The sequence below is a fragment of the Tyto alba genome, unplaced genomic scaffold (assembly GCF_018691265.1).
Source record: "Tyto alba isolate M040663 unplaced genomic scaffold, T.alba_DEE_v4.0 Super-Scaffold_2, whole genome shotgun sequence".
Taxonomy (NCBI): Eukaryota; Metazoa; Chordata; class Aves; order Strigiformes; family Tytonidae; genus Tyto; species Tyto alba.
In genome coordinates this window covers 87,580,007-87,597,252 of record NW_024881282.1, presented here as the reverse complement: position 1 = coordinate 87,597,252, position 17,246 = coordinate 87,580,007, and the positions used below count along the sequence as shown (strand labels likewise).

At 44.2% G+C, this 17,246-nt stretch overlaps 1 protein-coding gene across 1 annotated transcript in view; it reads left to right on the top strand.

The window, feature by feature from the left end:
• PLXNA4 (plexin A4) overlaps positions 1–17,246 on the top strand; it is a 458,133-nt gene that overhangs the window by 389,170 nt on the left and 51,717 nt on the right. Inside the window, exons 15-20 of the mRNA XM_042792117.1 lie at positions 143–279; positions 1,931–2,098; positions 7,799–7,892; positions 10,242–10,481; positions 11,327–11,473; positions 16,781–17,015. Coding sequence (XP_042648051.1) covers positions 143–279; positions 1,931–2,098; positions 7,799–7,892; positions 10,242–10,481; positions 11,327–11,473; positions 16,781–17,015 — 1,021 coding nt within the window. The remainder of the gene's footprint in view (positions 1–142; positions 280–1,930; positions 2,099–7,798; positions 7,893–10,241; positions 10,482–11,326; positions 11,474–16,780; positions 17,016–17,246) is intronic.

Sequence of the window (17,246 nt, the reverse complement as noted above, 5' to 3'; positions counted from 1 at the left end):
GGAAGATCTGGTCCTCTTCTGAAGTCCAGCTAACATGTGATTAAGCCCTGGGGGTGCCTACCTCTCTCCTTCACTAACACGAGAGAAGGAAGGTACCTGTGCTCCTCAGCTGTGTTTTCAACACGACCCTTTGTCTTTCCAGACTCTGACGCTCTCTGATCTCAAACCGAAGCGGGGACCAGTGTCGGGTGGCACCCAGGTGACAATTACAGGCAATAACCTCAATGCGGGCAGCAATGTCATCGTGACTTTTGGGAGACAACCCTGCCTCTTCTACAGGTACAGATAAGTCCTTCCTACTATACATGCTCGTGTCTGAAAGATGTGAACAATTATAGTCAAGAGACTTCTGCAGCCCCTCAAGTGTTTATTTTGCCCATGGCCATGTCTACGCAGCAATAGGACTTTTGCATTCTGCACTGTGTGCAACAGTGCTGTGTATGTTTTGGGGTGGGAGAATAGTATTTATTTCATTCTTTTGATTGGTATTTGATGTGCTTTTTTCCATGGCCTCTTGTCAAATTTCACTACAATTCTCCACGGTCCTGTGCTTTGCTACTTGCTCTGGGAGTACATAGTTGAAAAGATTCATTTTCTTGTCCCTGCTTTCGCAGAGGTGACAAAGAAAATCTGACAACATTGGCTCTAAGTATTAAAACATCTCCCTTTTATCCCAGAATAGTTGTGTAATGCTAAGAAATGGATGATTTGCAACATTTTAGCTCTGGGTTGGCTCCTGTTCAATTGCAGTTTAGAGAAGCTTAATGTCAGTGTTACCTGCTGGATGTTCCCTGATCCCTGTGAGAATTAGCCTGAATCCCATTCCCAGGGGCTCCCGCAGCTCAAACCTATCAAGTGCAACACATTTTGCTGCCAATATCTATGGAGTCTGAAGGTGAAGTTGGCACATTTGTCCCAGCAAGTCCTTGGCAGAAGAGGGGCTCATTCACAGGAGACCTGGGACCACTGTCTCGGGGCAATGCCCTTCCCTCTCCTGACTGTGGGGATCCTGTTTAGCTGCCTGTCATGACTGTGGTGTGATTCAGCATTTATAATTCAGGAGGGTGAAGTCACAGCTTGTGATTTAAAAGGCCAAGTGGGAAGCAGAGCTGCTTGGAGATGCTTTCTGAAAAGACCGAGAAGTTATAGGAATGATTGACTGTGGTCTTTCAGGGGAATTTAGAGAGCACCTGGAGGGTGCAGTCAGTGAAGGTGAGTGCCATGCTACAAGGGAAGGATGCACGCTGCTTTACCCTTTCTAGGGGTATAAGATGAGGCTGCTTCACAAATCACAGGACTGGGGAGATTGAGGGTGTTTGGAGCCTGGGTTTTTGGTTCTTTATGGAAGGTAAGGGCCACTTCAAAATTCAGACCGGGATCTGTTTTGAGCCCTGCCCGAAAGGAAACGTTTACACAGAATCCTCTTTGAGTAGAATCATAAAATGTTTCCCACTATATTAACACCTTCCATGCAAAGGTCCCAGGCACACTGCAGACTGCACTTAAACAAGGCTTACAGTCCTAATGCAAAGTAAACTTTATTATCCCAGACTAGAAAGCTGAAGTGCAAACACACTTTTTATGAGCTGCTTCTGCATGTGACTGCAGGCAAGAAGGAAATATCCATCAAGTATTTAATCACTCAGAAATATTTCTGGGGAGAGGTCTGGTTTAGACTTCTCTTAGGATTCAGTTTTCACTCCAAGACCTGAGAAATGATGGCTTTTGTGGTTTTACTTAAACTAGTGAAACTTCTTCAGATAAATGCATCACACTGTTCACAACATATTCCTGTAGCAGTGAGTTTCACCACTTCACAGTACATAGGTTAAGGTCACAAGATACAAGACTAAGTAGCTGGGCTCTTTTTGGCACCAATTGCTCTGCTGCTGGTAGTACCTGGTTTATATTTACTTGCTTCTGCTCACAGGAGATCTACCAAGCACATTGTCTGTAACACCACTGCCTCAGATGAAGGCTTTGAGAAGGTGAAGGTGTCCGTGAGAGTGGACAAGGCCAAGATACATCAGGAGTTGCAATATGAATATGTAGAGGATCCAACCATCCTGAGGATTGAGCCTGAATGGAGTATCTTCAGGTAAGCATTCCATGGACACACCCTACCACCTCCCATGGTTTTCTAATGCAGCACTGGTGTGTTCGTATTGGTCCTTGATACAGAAAAATGTTTTCCAAGCATTGAGTTCACTAAGAAATAGATTCGTGCAGAACTACTTCCCAGAGCCCAAGACCACGGAGGGCTGGTGGACTTGCCTCTTGGGAAGACTGGAAGGCCAGCAGTGCATTTTGCATTCATTTTAACACCTTGGAAGCGTGTTTGTGCTCATGTGTGCCCCAGGACAAAATTTCTACAGTCTAGTAAGGGATGGGCAGGAGCAGGGTCCTTTCTCCAAATAAACTCTGAGTAGTCCAAACTGAAATAATCTTGCACCCAGCCTTCATTAGCAGAACAAAGCTTCCTGGCTTAATGCAGAAAAATCCAGTTGCCAATGCTCACCAGAAGCTTGCCTTGGCAACTTCGTGCTTTAATTAAAAAGGTAGGTGCAGCAAGCCTCCAACCTAATGTTGAAGCTTCCTCCCTCTTTACTGAGGCCCGGGGTTTACCTCCAACACCAAGATGCTCCCTGTCCAAGTAATATTACAGACCAGTGGGGCTGGTTAGATTACATGTTTGTATCCCTAGAAACTGCAATTCCTCATGCTTCTGGTCATGACTGTGTTTCAGGCCCCACTGGGCTGGGTCCACAGCTATGTGTAGCAGCAGGACCGGTCACCAACCTCTTAAACCCAGGCATAAATGTCATAACTGTGCTTAGAGAAGTGAATCTCCTCTGGGTTTGAAAGCAGTAATTCCTACCTTTCCCACAGCTTTCATGGACTTGCTGGCTTAGGACTAAGCATTGCTTTTTTTGGCTGTCATGATTGAAAGCCCCCAAGTTGTCTCCCAAGATGAAACACAGAGATACCTGGTCCCTGCCCTATCAAACAACCTTCCTCCTTGTTAGCCATCCATTTTTCTCTTCACCACATTGATGCCACTTTAGTGAATTCAGAGGGTTCACATGAAGGTGTCTGAGAGGAGCATTTGCCCTGTTTGTGGAAGGCATCAAAGCGATACCCAAATGCTCTCAGAAGCCTGCAGAAATGGCCTCAGGAGGAGAGAAATTGGTCATTAAATGTGCTGATTTTTCCTTGAAAAGATACAAAATAAGAAATCTTAGTCTCTCCTCATTCATCCACAGCAGCTCCCTGCTTCCCTGTCAAACCAGACTGATTGGAGTATCTACAGATTAGGAGCAGGGCTTGTAAATCCCCCCAGTTCAGCTCCCATCCAGAAGATGTTTTCACAAATCAATTAGTGCCTTTAATTACCATGAGGGAATTTACCGATTTAGCCAGATTGGATCTTTGCACACTGGGCTTGAAGCTTTAGTGTCTGGATTTTCCGTTTTGGGGCTTCATTTTCAGTCAGAGTTCAGGTTATCAGTGAAATGAGAAATCACTTTACTCCCTTCTTTATTAAGCTGAGGTCAGTGCCGGTTGAAAGGTGCAAGATTGACAGCCTAGGGGAATGAATTCTCCTATTATCCCCAGGAAAGTTGCATCACAGGGACCTTCCTCCACCTGGCCTCAGGTCTGACTGGGAGGTGAGAGGAGAAGCTCACCAGAGCCCATTTGTTCCTTGGTTTCTCTACTGAAGCTGCCAGCAAGAGATGAAGAAGCAGCCAAGGAGATGCTTCAGGTGTACTGGCAAAGCTTTGTCCAGCTTGGGGGTGCAGAGACTCTGCATCCCATCTCTTTCTGCCTTAGATCTCCCATCCCACCTCCTAGCATAAAGGAAATTAAGAAGAGGTGCGTGTTTAGTGGTTGCCAGCTTACTTGCAGGGTGGGTAGCTGCTAGGTGGATGACTGGGACACTACCTGTCTCATCATTCAGGTACAACCTCTCTACCCTTTGCTCTCTTCAGTGTCCTTGAAATCACAATGCATCCACTTAGGCATTAACAGGTGCCTAATTTTAACCAGATCTACCTACTTTCATCCTCTTTCTTGTTCACTTTTCAATCACTCCAAAGGTGCATAACCTTGGAGGAGAGTGCAGAGAGAGCAAATGCAATATCCAGGATTACCACTGTGGTTCAGGGTGTCAGGGACAGTTTCAAGCACTGTAACTGTTAACCGTGGAGCTCTCTCCAAGTCATGACGGAGAAAAGCATTAGGGTAAAGCCTCCACACAGAGCTGGATGAAAGTGTAGCCAACTCCATTCCTGAGAATCAAGCAAGAAATAAGTTAGTCAAGGCACGTGGATCTGGAGATAAACTGAGGAGGCTGTTCCTCAGTATATTTGTTATGCGGTATGATTCATAACAGCAAATCCACTGTGCTTCTCTGATTCATCACTCCTGGCTGTAGGGCTAAGCTGTTCTGAGGGATAGATGATTGCTACTAAACCAGCTTTGCAAAATTAGTGAATGAATGTACTGAGCCTGGCTTAAAACCTTCTCAAGTGTCATTTTCCAGGACAATAAAGAAAAGATTACTGCTAATTTACTCCCATAACCAAATAAAGAGTCACACTGGGCTGGCAGGTGACTAGAATTTTATGAGGCTCCATTAATACTTTTGATCTGGGTTTGATTGGAGTAACTTAAAACAATTGTCTGAGTCTGCAGACAGAAATTATTCTCAGAGCTTTTGGGACAATAAGGAGTTAAATTAAGAAAGCCCCGTAGTCTTGGCACCTCTGTCATTTTGCTGGGCAGCAGCACGTCTCCTGTCTCTGATCCAAACTGGTGGAGAGGTGGCCATGACCGGGCATTCACCTGCAGCAACAAAAGGCATTGGCTGGTGGTTTTCATGCAAAGGCAAGCATCAGTTTTATTTGCTTGATTTCCAAGCCAGAGAAGGTTTGAGGCTGATTTTGTGTCTTCAGCAAATACAACTGCTTTGACTTTTTTTTTGAGAGAAAAGGCCCGTCTCTGATCCAGTCCTGTGTCTGTGCTTAATAACTGTGGTCTGAGCCTGCAAGCTCAGTTTCCAAACCAAATACAGGATTTTTAACACACGGGTTTAAAACTCTGTGCACAGACTTGGTTGATTAAATAAAAGGATCTATGTATATATACACACACTCATATATCTGTAGATATACACACACATTTGATACATCTCAAATACGTAAAACTTTCAGTTGAGTAAAGATACAAAATCCATTCTAGTTTGAGTCAGCAGAGATTCATAATAATAATGATAAAAATTATAACATCTCAGCCAAAAATCAAGAAGAATCTGGACAGTGGAGAAAGAGCAACTAGGTTTATACACTTCTCTTCTAGTTTCTGGTGAGTGAGCTCTCCCCAGGTGATATGAGGAATATTTAGTGTGAAGATTGTTTTTTTATGAGGGTATTTTTTTCTGTAAGGCAGGGAGAGGGAGCTCTCTTGTAAGTGGATGTACAACTTCAGAAGATATTCCCTGTGTTTTCAGGAGAACTCAACCATCCAATCAGATCTTATGGAAATGGTAAAATGTGGTTTTGCCCCATAAAATTTCCTATTAGAAATTTCCCATCACATCTGATCATTTTACAGAGAAAGAACTTGAGATGCTCTGCAAATATCAAGGTCAAATCTTGCCCTAACTGTGGATCAGTCCTTACATGAAAGACCATAAGGAACCTCTCAGAGAAGTGTCACAGGAGGACCTGCTGGAAGATATGGTTGTGACAGTGCTCTTTGACAGAACTCATAGCTCATGACTTCAAATTTATAGGCTTCAAATTTATAGGGTTACATAAGCTATGCTTAAACTAGTAAGTACTTAATCCAGATCTATTCTTTGGTCCTGAAGCCAGCAAACATGCACAGACCTCATCTGTACCACCAACAATCTTTCCTCCTTCAAAAGAAGTTTAACTTCATCTATCCTGCTTGTTGGGAATGTTTCCTGGCCCTTGCTACCCCTTGAACCATGACCAGGCATTGCCTGGGGTACTGTTAACAGCTTATCAGCATCTAGGGCCACCAGCCAGTGTTTGAGCTGGTGTCCTGGCCACTTCTTTTATCAGTGTGGGTGTCACTAGAGGGGCTGAAGCACAGTCCCAGCTAGCTGTGGCCAGCTCACTGAAACCTGATAGCTACACTGCTGAGCAGAGATGTGTATTTGCATTCATTCCTACCTACCCCATCTGATTAATAATGGAAGATAAATGAGGAACATGGAAAACAAGATTGAGAACTGGAGGAGATCTTTTGGCCAACACAGGCTTCTTCCTTACAGTGTGTTTATTCTCTGGTGTTTTCTCATTTGTAATGCACTTGTTTCACCTTCCATCTATGCATAGGTTTACCTGGAGGCAGGAAAGGGATTCTGAGCTTTCTTTTCCCAATCCCTCTGGTTTCCACAAGGTCTCCCCTCCCATTCTCAGCAGAGCACTCCAAGAAATAAATTGCAGCCTGGACAGTTTCCAAGGGGAAGTGTGGAGGCAGGTGTCGAAAACGATGAAAGCACTCCTTCACGCTGGGAAACCCTCAGAGATGAGACTGTCTGTTGATGACATTTCCTCATCCTGCCATGGCTGTGTGAGCCCTGACAGCTGAAGGTTTTGCTTTCTCCAAACTCTTCCCCCTTCAGCCCTCACATCACGTTGCCTCCACCACAGTGCTGCAAAGGAAGAGGTCACCCTGGTAGCGTAATGCTGTTTCGATTTGGGATGGCTAAACCTGCCTATGGTGAAACCTTACCCTTAATGTGGTGTTCAGGGCCAACTCATGTATGATCTCCTACTGAAGCATGAGAATGATCCTTTGCAGTTTCCTTCCTCCCTCTCCTCTGCTCCCCCAAAGTCCTACAAGCACTGCTGGCTGCAGCTGGAAGGGGCAAGGGAAAGGAAAGAAGGGTGTTTCCAAAAGCTGTTTCCTTCTGGCAACGGTGATTGCAGGGAATGACAGGGGCTCTGTCTACATCTCCCCATCTTAAGCTAGGCTGAGACACATGTTACAAAAGTGAGAAAATCTACCAGATGCAGGACTGTGGCTTGTATGAATAGGCTTTCTCAAGAAATCACTCCTTGTTCTGAGCAAAGTGACGCAGTGACTGGAAATCTCTATTCTGTCATGTTGGATCTAACACGCATGGCAGAGCTTATCTGCCTGGGTCACCAAATGGAAACCAGGCAAATGACTTATGCACACCATGTCTGAAGACTTTGGCTCTGTTTCTTCTAGATGTTGCAGGGTCTGGCTCACCAACAGCACTGAGATTGATTCACTGAGGTGATGTTAACTTACTTGGGGCGATGTTTTTTCAGGAGGTTTAATATGCAAAATGGGACTACAGCTGCCAACCAAGGTATCACTGAATCCTCAAGAGTTTCTTGTACAGGATAGTATCTATGAGGGATTTTTTAGTCTCCCTTCCTTATGCGATATAGGCGATATAGTCTGTGGACCACTCTGAAAAGCTCCTGTTAGATTTTCCACTCTTCTTGTCATTACTGAAGCTTGTGACTTCTGAGCCCTAACAATGAAAACCACCCAGATGCTGCATGATGTGACAGTTTTAGCAAATATGTGGTTTTACTTCTTTCTCCCCATATGAATGCATGAAAAATTATTTGCTTTGTTTTGTTTTTCCTTTTCTTCCTGTGGGACTGTGAGATGTGGTCAGACACTTTGCAATCAACTTTATAGGAGTACAGACCACCCATTGCTGGTGCAATCAGTCCTGATATCTGTTACCTGGGTTCATGCACTTCTTTCATTTCTTCTTTTTTAGTGGCAACACACCCATTGCAGTGTGGGGAACTCATCTAGACCTGATCCAGAACCCCCAGATCCGTGCAAAGCATGGTGGAAAGGAACACGTCAATGTAAGTATGGCTGCTGAGCTGGGGATCACAGGAGGGGACATGTCCAAGGTGGCGATAGGGCTGGCTAACAGCTGTGGAGGTTGAAATCTCCTGTTGCATCCAGAAATGAGGGAATTACTTGATTTCAGAATGATCACCCCATCCTCTCTCCATGAAGGAACACTGGACTAAAGAGGGACAGAGAGGTATCATGAAAGGTCATTCAGCTCCTGAGCCCGTTTCTTCTCTTGGCTCAAGGATACCTGTCCTCTCTCTTGGCCCATGTACAACCTACATTATTTATCAACCATGCCTGTGCAATTCAGGTTATTAGCTGGGCGTGCTGAGATCGGAAGGGACTGTGAGGAATACTCTTTGGTATTACTGTGTCCACTCTCTGGACTATTTGGGTTCCTGCGAGAGTGTATCCGGGTTTAACCAGCTACATTTACAGTCCAACTCAACTCTCAGTGACCACTTAGGAATCAGAAGCAGCTCTATGGAGACCAGCAGAGTTTTACCAAGGTTTGGGAGGACAATTCACTTGGAAGGAGCTGATTAGTAGTATCTGCTGAGCAGCTCCTGATAAAGCTGTAAATGATGTGAGATTAGCACCTTCAATTAGGAGACTCTGGAGCAGGAAGCACCTGCTGGTACCTACAGTAGGTTGGAGGATGGGGTCATGGAACAGCATCTGAAAAGATGCTGGATGTGTATGGGCATTTCCTGGGACAAAGTGTGAGAGAGCATCCCAGAAGAAGAGTCTCCAAAAATAAAAAATACAGAGGGACTAATTGCAGGGGGGCAGGAAGTTGAGAGCCTCTGCACTCCTCAGGTTTTAAGATTAATCCATGGGATTTCCACCCAAAGTTCTCAAAGCAATTTGTGGACATTAAAATAATCTACTACCACATGAGCAATGGTGAAAATGTAGTAGATCCAAAAAGAAAATGCAGGAATATGGGGTATATTAATTCACATTTGCAGTTTGCAGATTGAGACACCTAAATTTTAGTATTATCCCAGCTCTGCCAGGAACTAGTATCTCCCTTCATGAAGCCAAATCCAAAGCAATTTTGTCACCTCTCACACCTCACCATATTCAGGAAATATCTGTTGAGATTGGTTTCTGGGTCTGATGTGGATCTTGACTGCCAACCTTCCAGTCCCTCATGAACTCTGTGAATCCCTGGTCTGACTGATTATGCATATTCATAAGTATATTTTGGTAATATGTCATATTTCCTGGTACAACACAGCCAAACACTTAACTAAATTTTCTGTAGATTAGAAGTCTGCATGACTTCATCTTATTCTTCCAGCAGCCCCCAGATCTTGCCTGACACAATGGTCTCAATCATGCCATTGTGCAGATGATGAAGGTGATTCATCATCTCTAACACGCTCATGTAGAACTGCCCATCAGTTTTGTGATGGGAAAAAGCTCTGGTGCCTTTTCTTCCTTGTAAGAGCTGTTACAGCAAAGAACATCTGACACTACAATATGAAACTGGCTGGTCCAGGTCACTTACCTCTCTATTGATTTGAGCCAAAGCAATATTAACACTTGAGCTATGCTATCAGTGATGATGAGTGTGCTCTCAGTGCTGGAGGTATCAGAGTAGTTTGGAGAAGATTCTCATATCAAGCACAGCTGGGAACCCATGAGCTAGTGCTGTTTCCCCACAGAGCCTGTTGGTTCCTGGGGAGACCAGGATGCATTGTGCTAACAACCACGATGTAGAAAGATGAAGGCTCAGATCCAGAAGGACAGCCGGACATCTAATTCCTAGCTATTTAAAATAGGATTCAGGATAAAACACCTTTCACAATCTATTACACGTTTGTCAAATACACGAAAGAAGCAGCTCTTTGGCAAGGCTGGAAGCCAACTTTAGGGTCTTCTGAGACCTACCCCACTGTCTTCACGACTCCTGCTTCCTGAGCTTCATTTCAGGTAACCTGATGTTCAAACAGGAATCTTGGCCACAGCTGAGCATGCACTGCACATACACTTTTGGAGTGATCCCCAGAATGTGAGAGCTAATTACAGAGTGGTACTGAGGCTTTGGCTAGTCTCTGCTGTACAAAAAGGAGGAACTTTCTATTTCCAGAAGGAAATTAGGTTAGGAGAAGATGCTGACACTGACATCCCTAGTGGCTGAGCTCCCTCAAGGAAGAGGCACGGGATGACTAATTGCAGTGCAAACTGCTCCACACACCTGCCCCAGAAAAGCTTTCCTAATCCCTTCCCAGACTTGATTGTGTGATGGGTATGGGGTGTGTTTTAAAGCAGTGGAGTTATCTGCCGACCAGGAGGACTGGGGACATTTTCCATAAACTCTCCTTGTGTTGGGTTCCTTTCTCCAGAACTGTGAGGTACAGAACAGCACGGAGATGACCTGCCAGGCTCCAGCATTGGCTGTTGACCCCAATCACCAGTCTGAGCTTGCTGAGCGTCCAGAGGAGTTTGGCTTCATTCTTGACAATGTGCAGTCGCTGCTGATTCTCAACAAAACCAACTTCACTTACTACCCAAACCCAATCTTTGAAGTTTTCAATCCTTCAGGGATCCTGGAGCTGAAGCCAGGAAGTCCCATCATCCTGAAGGTGAGATGGGTACCGAGGACAAACACATGTTGCCTATTGCTTCTCTGTGTCTACCAGCACTCCATGAATCACAGTGGTATCACAATTGCATCCCAGAATTTTCCTTCATCCATTGCACCTACCATATCTTATCATACCAGAGTCACCACCTGCAAACACGAATCACTGCTCAGCATCTGCCAATACCCATAACTAAAAATTATAAACTCCTGCTGCAGCTACCTGTGTGCAACCTAAATTTGTACCCACTGCTGTTCACCAGACAAGAACATTTTCTACCACTGCAACAGGGCTGGCAATTAAATGCCCATGTCTATTTCTTTCTTGGTTTTTCAAGATCTTCCTCTCACCCCTGGTTAAATCCTACACCAGGCCTTTGTAATTTCTGCAATCTGGACTGTAATACAGAGAAAGAATTTTACAATCATTTCCATATCAGCACTTGTAAGTGAAATATGTGCAAAGAAATGATTGTGCCTGCAGAATACATTTTGGTACATTTGAAAAGGGACCTGGTTTACTGGCCCAAGTGTGTTTTGTGAGGGTCGGTTTGTGCAAGACTTATATACAACATTTCTCATCTAGTTCCAGATAAAGAGGAGCAGAACAGGCTGTTTTGACTGATGACAGTCGATAGCCATCCATGCTGTCCTTCACATGACTTTCTAAATTGGCTTTTCCTTTCTATGTTAGCAAATGGTGAACTACAAATGTCAAGTGCAATGTTATCACTTGTGTCACAGGAAGAAACTAGAGGTGGAAGGCAAATTCTTTCCTGATGGATTTTTTTTTTTTTTTTTTTTTTTTTTTTGGGGGGGGGGGGAATGATATTCCTTTCTATCCAGGGCAAGAATCTGATCCCACCAGTGGCTGGAGGGAATGCCAAGCTGAACTACACCGTTTTGGTTGGTGAGAAGCCCTGTGCAGTGACTGTATCAGATGTGCAGCTTCTGTGTGAGTCCCCAAACCTCATTGGACGGCACAAGGTGATGGTAAGTGGTGCTTGAACCTCAGCCTTTCCTCCCTGGGAACCCTGGCTGGGTTGGGAGGGCACACCAGTGATGAAGAGCTGTCAGACATCTCCCAGGAGTTTGCATCACCATTTGCCTTCTGTAGATTCCATAAGCATCAGGGCCCCTTCTTGATATAATATCGCTATCAAGAGTAATTTGGAGAAGTAGAAGAGTAACCTGGAGATCTTTACGGGCTGTGAGAAACCTTTCATAATCAAGACCCTTTAGGAAAGTTTGCCTCTCTTCTGTTTTTGTACTGACTGTATGAACCCTAGATACTCATGTGAGTTCTTATATGTAACATGTTCCTTACGTGACATACTTTGTTAAAATCAGCACATTCCCCAGCAATTACTAACATGCTGGTGGCTAAAAATTGCCTTTATGTAGGAGAAGAAAAAATACAGCATATAGACAATAGTGTGACTGAATTTTGAGGTTGTGACATCTATACAACTTAGTATACTACTGCATATCCTTCCTGGAACCTGTGAAAAATGGACCTAGTGACTACATCAGAGGGAGCTTCTCCTCCTCTAACCAATGATTTGTTTACTCCTCCTCTACTTCCCCTTCAGTAATTTGCATTTCTCAGTGCTGTTGCTTGATAAACAGCACATCAGCAAACTCATCTGAGTTGTACCAAACTGTGAGTGGAAACAAAATAATAGGTACAACTGACATCAGACATACAGATGATCAATGTTCCTTATTCCTTTCTTACCACCTCCCTATTGCCAACCCAAAGCTGTATCTGTCACATATATATTTATTTCAGTGCAGTGAGACTCACAGAGGTTGATGAAGACACACTGCAAAGTTCTTTTTAAAGAGTTTTCTGGAGACTTTTAGAAAATTGAGCATTTATAGTGACCATTTGGGGCCTCATTTGTGACTGCTGCTGGGAGACCTCATACTGGCTACTTAACTTCTCTGTGCCAAAGTTTGTCATCTGGAAAATAGAGGTAATAATCCTTTTCAGCCATTCAGATATACTATGGCTCTTAATTCATTGTAAAGCACATTAAGACACTCCAAGAGGAGCAATAATGAAGTGAGAGATTTTCTCTGTGTGAATGCCAAAGCTTTTGAACAAGGCAATATAAGTTCCCTGTCATTTTCATGAATATAATTAAACATACAGTTAGTCAGAGATGGACAAAGCTGATCCTAGAGAGAGAAAACTCAAAGTCAGGTGAGCAATAATCAACCCCTGGAGATCAGGGAGGATGAACATCTAGTCAGGTTTTTCTAATTGGGAAGACTCCCCTGCTCCTGCAGCTCGGGACAGCGTAAGCGAAGCCATAGAGAAAGAAATAATCCCTTTTTGAGGCCACTGATCAAACGAGATGCTGCTGGAAACATGGGAAGATGATCATATTGAAACCTGTTAATAAGCATCAGTATTAGGGGAAAGTTACAGATTTCTCGTTCAACTGCCAACACCGAGGCAATGCTTTGACAGCGTCTGGGCTGGGAACCAAAAACAGAAGGTCACCTGCGATGGAGTCCAGAGCTCGAGGATGGACTTTACATCTGGAACTTAAAAGGGAGACAGCTGGGCTGGGAAATGCCTCCTCCAGTATGGCACAGAATCTCTGTTGCTCGGGGTGGTACAAAATGTATCCCCATGTTTCACATGAATGTCATTTTGATGGTCAAGATAATTGACAGGTAGCTCTCCCAGGTCCTCCTCCTGTTTCTGCCAACAATTTACTGTGTGACCTTGAGTAAATTGCTGAACAAACCCTTTCTTGCAAAGTGAGGTGGCCTAGATCTGAGAGGGGACCATGAGAGTGAATCAACCATTGCAACACTGAGATTATTTCTAAGGGAAGGAACGGTGACAATGACACACATTAATGTCAACATGTTTTTGATCTAGCTCAGCTATCTTTTATACAATGAGAGTTAAATATTTGAAAAAGTAGAAAATAATTAAAAGGCCTGATCAATGGTTAAAAAAAATTGACTAAAACCCAGAGGCAAGCTCTTTTCCAAGGAAAATAGAGAGACATGAAGAAGATCCATGAGTTTCTATGTTGGAGAAGGTCTGCAATGAAGAAATGGAGTACATTTGAAGGGTTATTGGTATCTAATGTAGTCACTTACTTTATTTTTTCCCACTGGACTCTTTGTATAGTGAATGGAGAAACAGTCAAATATAGCAACGGAAGTTCAGGGCACAATTCTCATCCGAAGGTATGCACTTAACGTTTAGCCAGGGCAAACTTGCACTAGGGAAAACACTGCCAGAGTCAAGTTTTGTACAACAGGAAATACTGAACTGCTACAGGTGGCCCCTAAGACTTTGCTGGAGAAAACTGGGCTCTGCCATAGTGCCATTTAGAACAAATTCATTTTTAAGAGACTTAACAGATGGCCAAACTGTAGTTTGGTAGTATGGTGGGCTCATGTTCAATCTTCCAAAAGGTATAAATGACTTCCTTCAGAAACACTCAGTGGCCCAAGAAATAAAGTAGGTCTATATTTGCTTGTTTTTCTTTTAAATGCTATCAATAATATTTCAGCCTTACAGGCTTTCTTCTTCAAGATACAGATGCCCTCGGATCATGGCAGTTTGATTTGCAGACTGTGAGACCTTCCCAATTTTGAAACCATCTTTAGAGAGGAATACACTAGGGCTACCTTTGTTAGATGCCTACCTCGAGGAGTCTAGATCCACTTATAGTTAATGGAGAGAAATGGGAACTTCCACTGAACAAAACATCTCATCCTAATGTCAAAGCAGGTGTCAAAAGCAGATCACATAAATCACATTCTAAAAGTGCTTTTTCTCTGTATTGACTCTGAAAGCACACTGTAATGTCTAACTCAGATATGGATGTCAAATATTCGGTAAGAGGAATCCCACCCATGAAGACAGGTTGTTCTGTGAGCTTTGAGGACAGACCTGCACTGGGGATTGGGATGGGGTTGTTTGATTCTAGTTTGAAACTTCTTGAATGGACTTATCTGGCTGCAGGGCTTGGAGGAGAAAGGCCACTGTCAGAAACAGAAAATGAAATATAACGAATCTATTTATTGATCCACTGTGACAGAAGGAAACTGTACAAGCGGGTGAGCAAATTTGCTAGGAGGGTTTGAGACAATGGTCTAGGGCAAAATGCATCAGATTTCAGTTCATAGATTAACATATGAGTTTGGCAGTTTGTCTTCTCAGTTGAGCATGCCCCATACCAATACCAAACCTCTGCCCTATGCAAGCTTTATAAGTGAGTTGGGCCTTGTATCTTGAAATAGATGGGAAAACTAGTTACTGCCGCATCCTCAACTTACATGGGTGCTAAGTTGTTCCTTGGCCACTGAAGGTGCTCTACAAGTCATCAATGTCATGGTACAGGAATGGTCATCTTGAAACTCTATTACCTGGTCAGGTGATCTTAGGTTTGGTTTCATTTGTCATTGTGGACATTGTTATCTTTCTAGACCCCATCCCCAAATGGCATGAGATGGCCTTGTGGATGGAAATTAGATATTTCCAGACATCTACTTTTGTCCTGTCCAAGATGTAAGGGTTACAGTTAGGTGGCTTTGGCCAGGACCCACTGAGGAACACCCTACAGCTGGTGCTAGAGCAAAACAGACATCTTCTCAGAGGTTGCAACTGAGGCCAGAATAATTTCTAGGAGATGGTGGGGTCACAGAGATTCATGTCCCCAGCAAGCGTTGTGGTGGTGAGGAGTGAGAGACTCTGGCAAACTTTTAATTAATACACGACTCTGCTCCGTAGTCTCTTCTGCTGGCTCTAACCCTTCCTCCTTGGGCCAGTTTCTTCCTTCTGCAACCTGAAGAGTAAATCTGAGTAGGTGCCTGAGCTGAGACATGGGAGGTCTGGGATTAATACATATGCAGGCAGGCTAGAGACAGACTGACTGACTGAGAGCCAGTGGGATGAAGGACAAGGCTAGTCAGCAGTCTGGGATGTGGGGAATGTTTTCACTAGCTTCTGTGGGAGCTGGAAAAGTGAGGGAGAGCTCCTCATAAAGGAGGAAGAAAAAGGTTCAGTTACATGCTGCAATGGTCCCAATTACAGTTGGAGGGGGAAGCACGTAGTCCTGGGGTCTTGACTGCATTTCTGACCGGCAGCAAGATTTTTCACTTTGTGCAGGACCTGCTGTGCCTCTCCATGACAAAGCTCAGCTAGGGTGAAGGGATGGGGCTCATCACCCTGTCATGATCCTTCAAGCTCTTTGAAAGTCATATTCCTAGCTTTATGTTGATCTTTAACCAGTGTTCACCTACAACAGCACAGTCCTAGAAGCATTCTTTTTATACCTCAGGCTAGTCAGCAGTGCTTTTCCCCCTGCCACTCAAACATATCCTACTCTACAAATAGTCTTGAGCAACCTTGTAGTAGCCTTAAGCAAGTGGTACTCTGTGGGATTACTGTTGGGAGCAGTGTTCACGTTATAAAAATGGGCTCCTAACAGACTTGCTTCATCATAGCATTTTGTTGGGCTTGCAGGGTTTCTTTCTGGCTGTTAAAAACAAGGTCTTCGCACAGCACATTGTTCCAGGGACTGGCAGCAGCCCTGGGAACGTCTGGGAACGTCTGGGAGTGCACAGAAAGCAGAAAGCTGTGTTCATCTCCCTGTCCCACTGGTGAGCATCTGCAGTCACCCTGCCATCATGTGACTAGGAGAGGGGCTGCAAATGCATGGGCCAGGATATGTGTTTTCTCTGCTGTTTTTTTTTTTGTTTTTTTTTTTTTTTTTTTAAAAAAACTATCTCAGTGGCTTTCAGATATGTTTTTCTCTGGTTGAAATGTCAAAAGCAAATTGTGACTCTGATTTTTGCATTCCCACTATACAAATTGCTGCTGTGCTAGCTGTCTGGGTCAGATGTCCCCTGTCCCATTGTGAGGTTAGGACCCATCAGACCATAACCATGAGCTGTGTGTCCTGTGTGCATTTTGGGACTAAGAGTTGCCAAGACAGTCCAGCACAGGATAGCTGTTTGGGATAGGGAATGGAAAACCCAGAATGAAGCCCAAACTGACACTTAGGCAGGACGTTGGGACTGCTGAGATTTGTCTCGCCACAAGTCCTTTGTTGGTTGGGTTCATTGTCACTCTGTCAACAGAGGTGCTTCTATATGACAATTCAGGTGTTTTCAAGCTGGTTACTATCCAAGTACTTCATGATCCATTTAGCTTGGGAGACAAGAGGAGGTCATCATTCAGCCTTACTCAAGGAGCTGATGGAGTTCCTCTGTGTTCCTGTTTGGCAGTTTCAATGACACTCTTTCCTGTCTTCCTTCTAGGCTCGTGTAGGAGGGATGGAGTTCTCCCCAGGGATGGTCTACATCTCTCCAGACAGCCCTCTCAGCTTACCAGCTATTGTCAGCATTGCAGTGGCCGGTGGCCTGCTCATCATCTTCATTGTGGCTGTGCTGATTGCCTACAAACGCAAATCCAGAGAAAGCGACCTCACCCTCAAGCGTCTGCAGATGCAGATGGACAACCTGGAGTCCAGGGTGGCACTGGAGTGCAAAGAAGGTAGGATGAGGAAGGAAGGATGTCATTATGTCAGTGTTAGTAGAAGAGAGGTATCCAGGCACAAAGTTTGGAGTCAAAATATCACAAGCAAAAGGAGTGTTGAACCCCATGAGTATGGCTCAAGCCAGGATCTAATCTGACTTTGCCTATTTTCCCTGAGTCCAGCCTTTCTCCACCCTGTCCTAACTGCACTTTCTAATTCACAGTCCAGACAGATCCTTGTCATGTGTC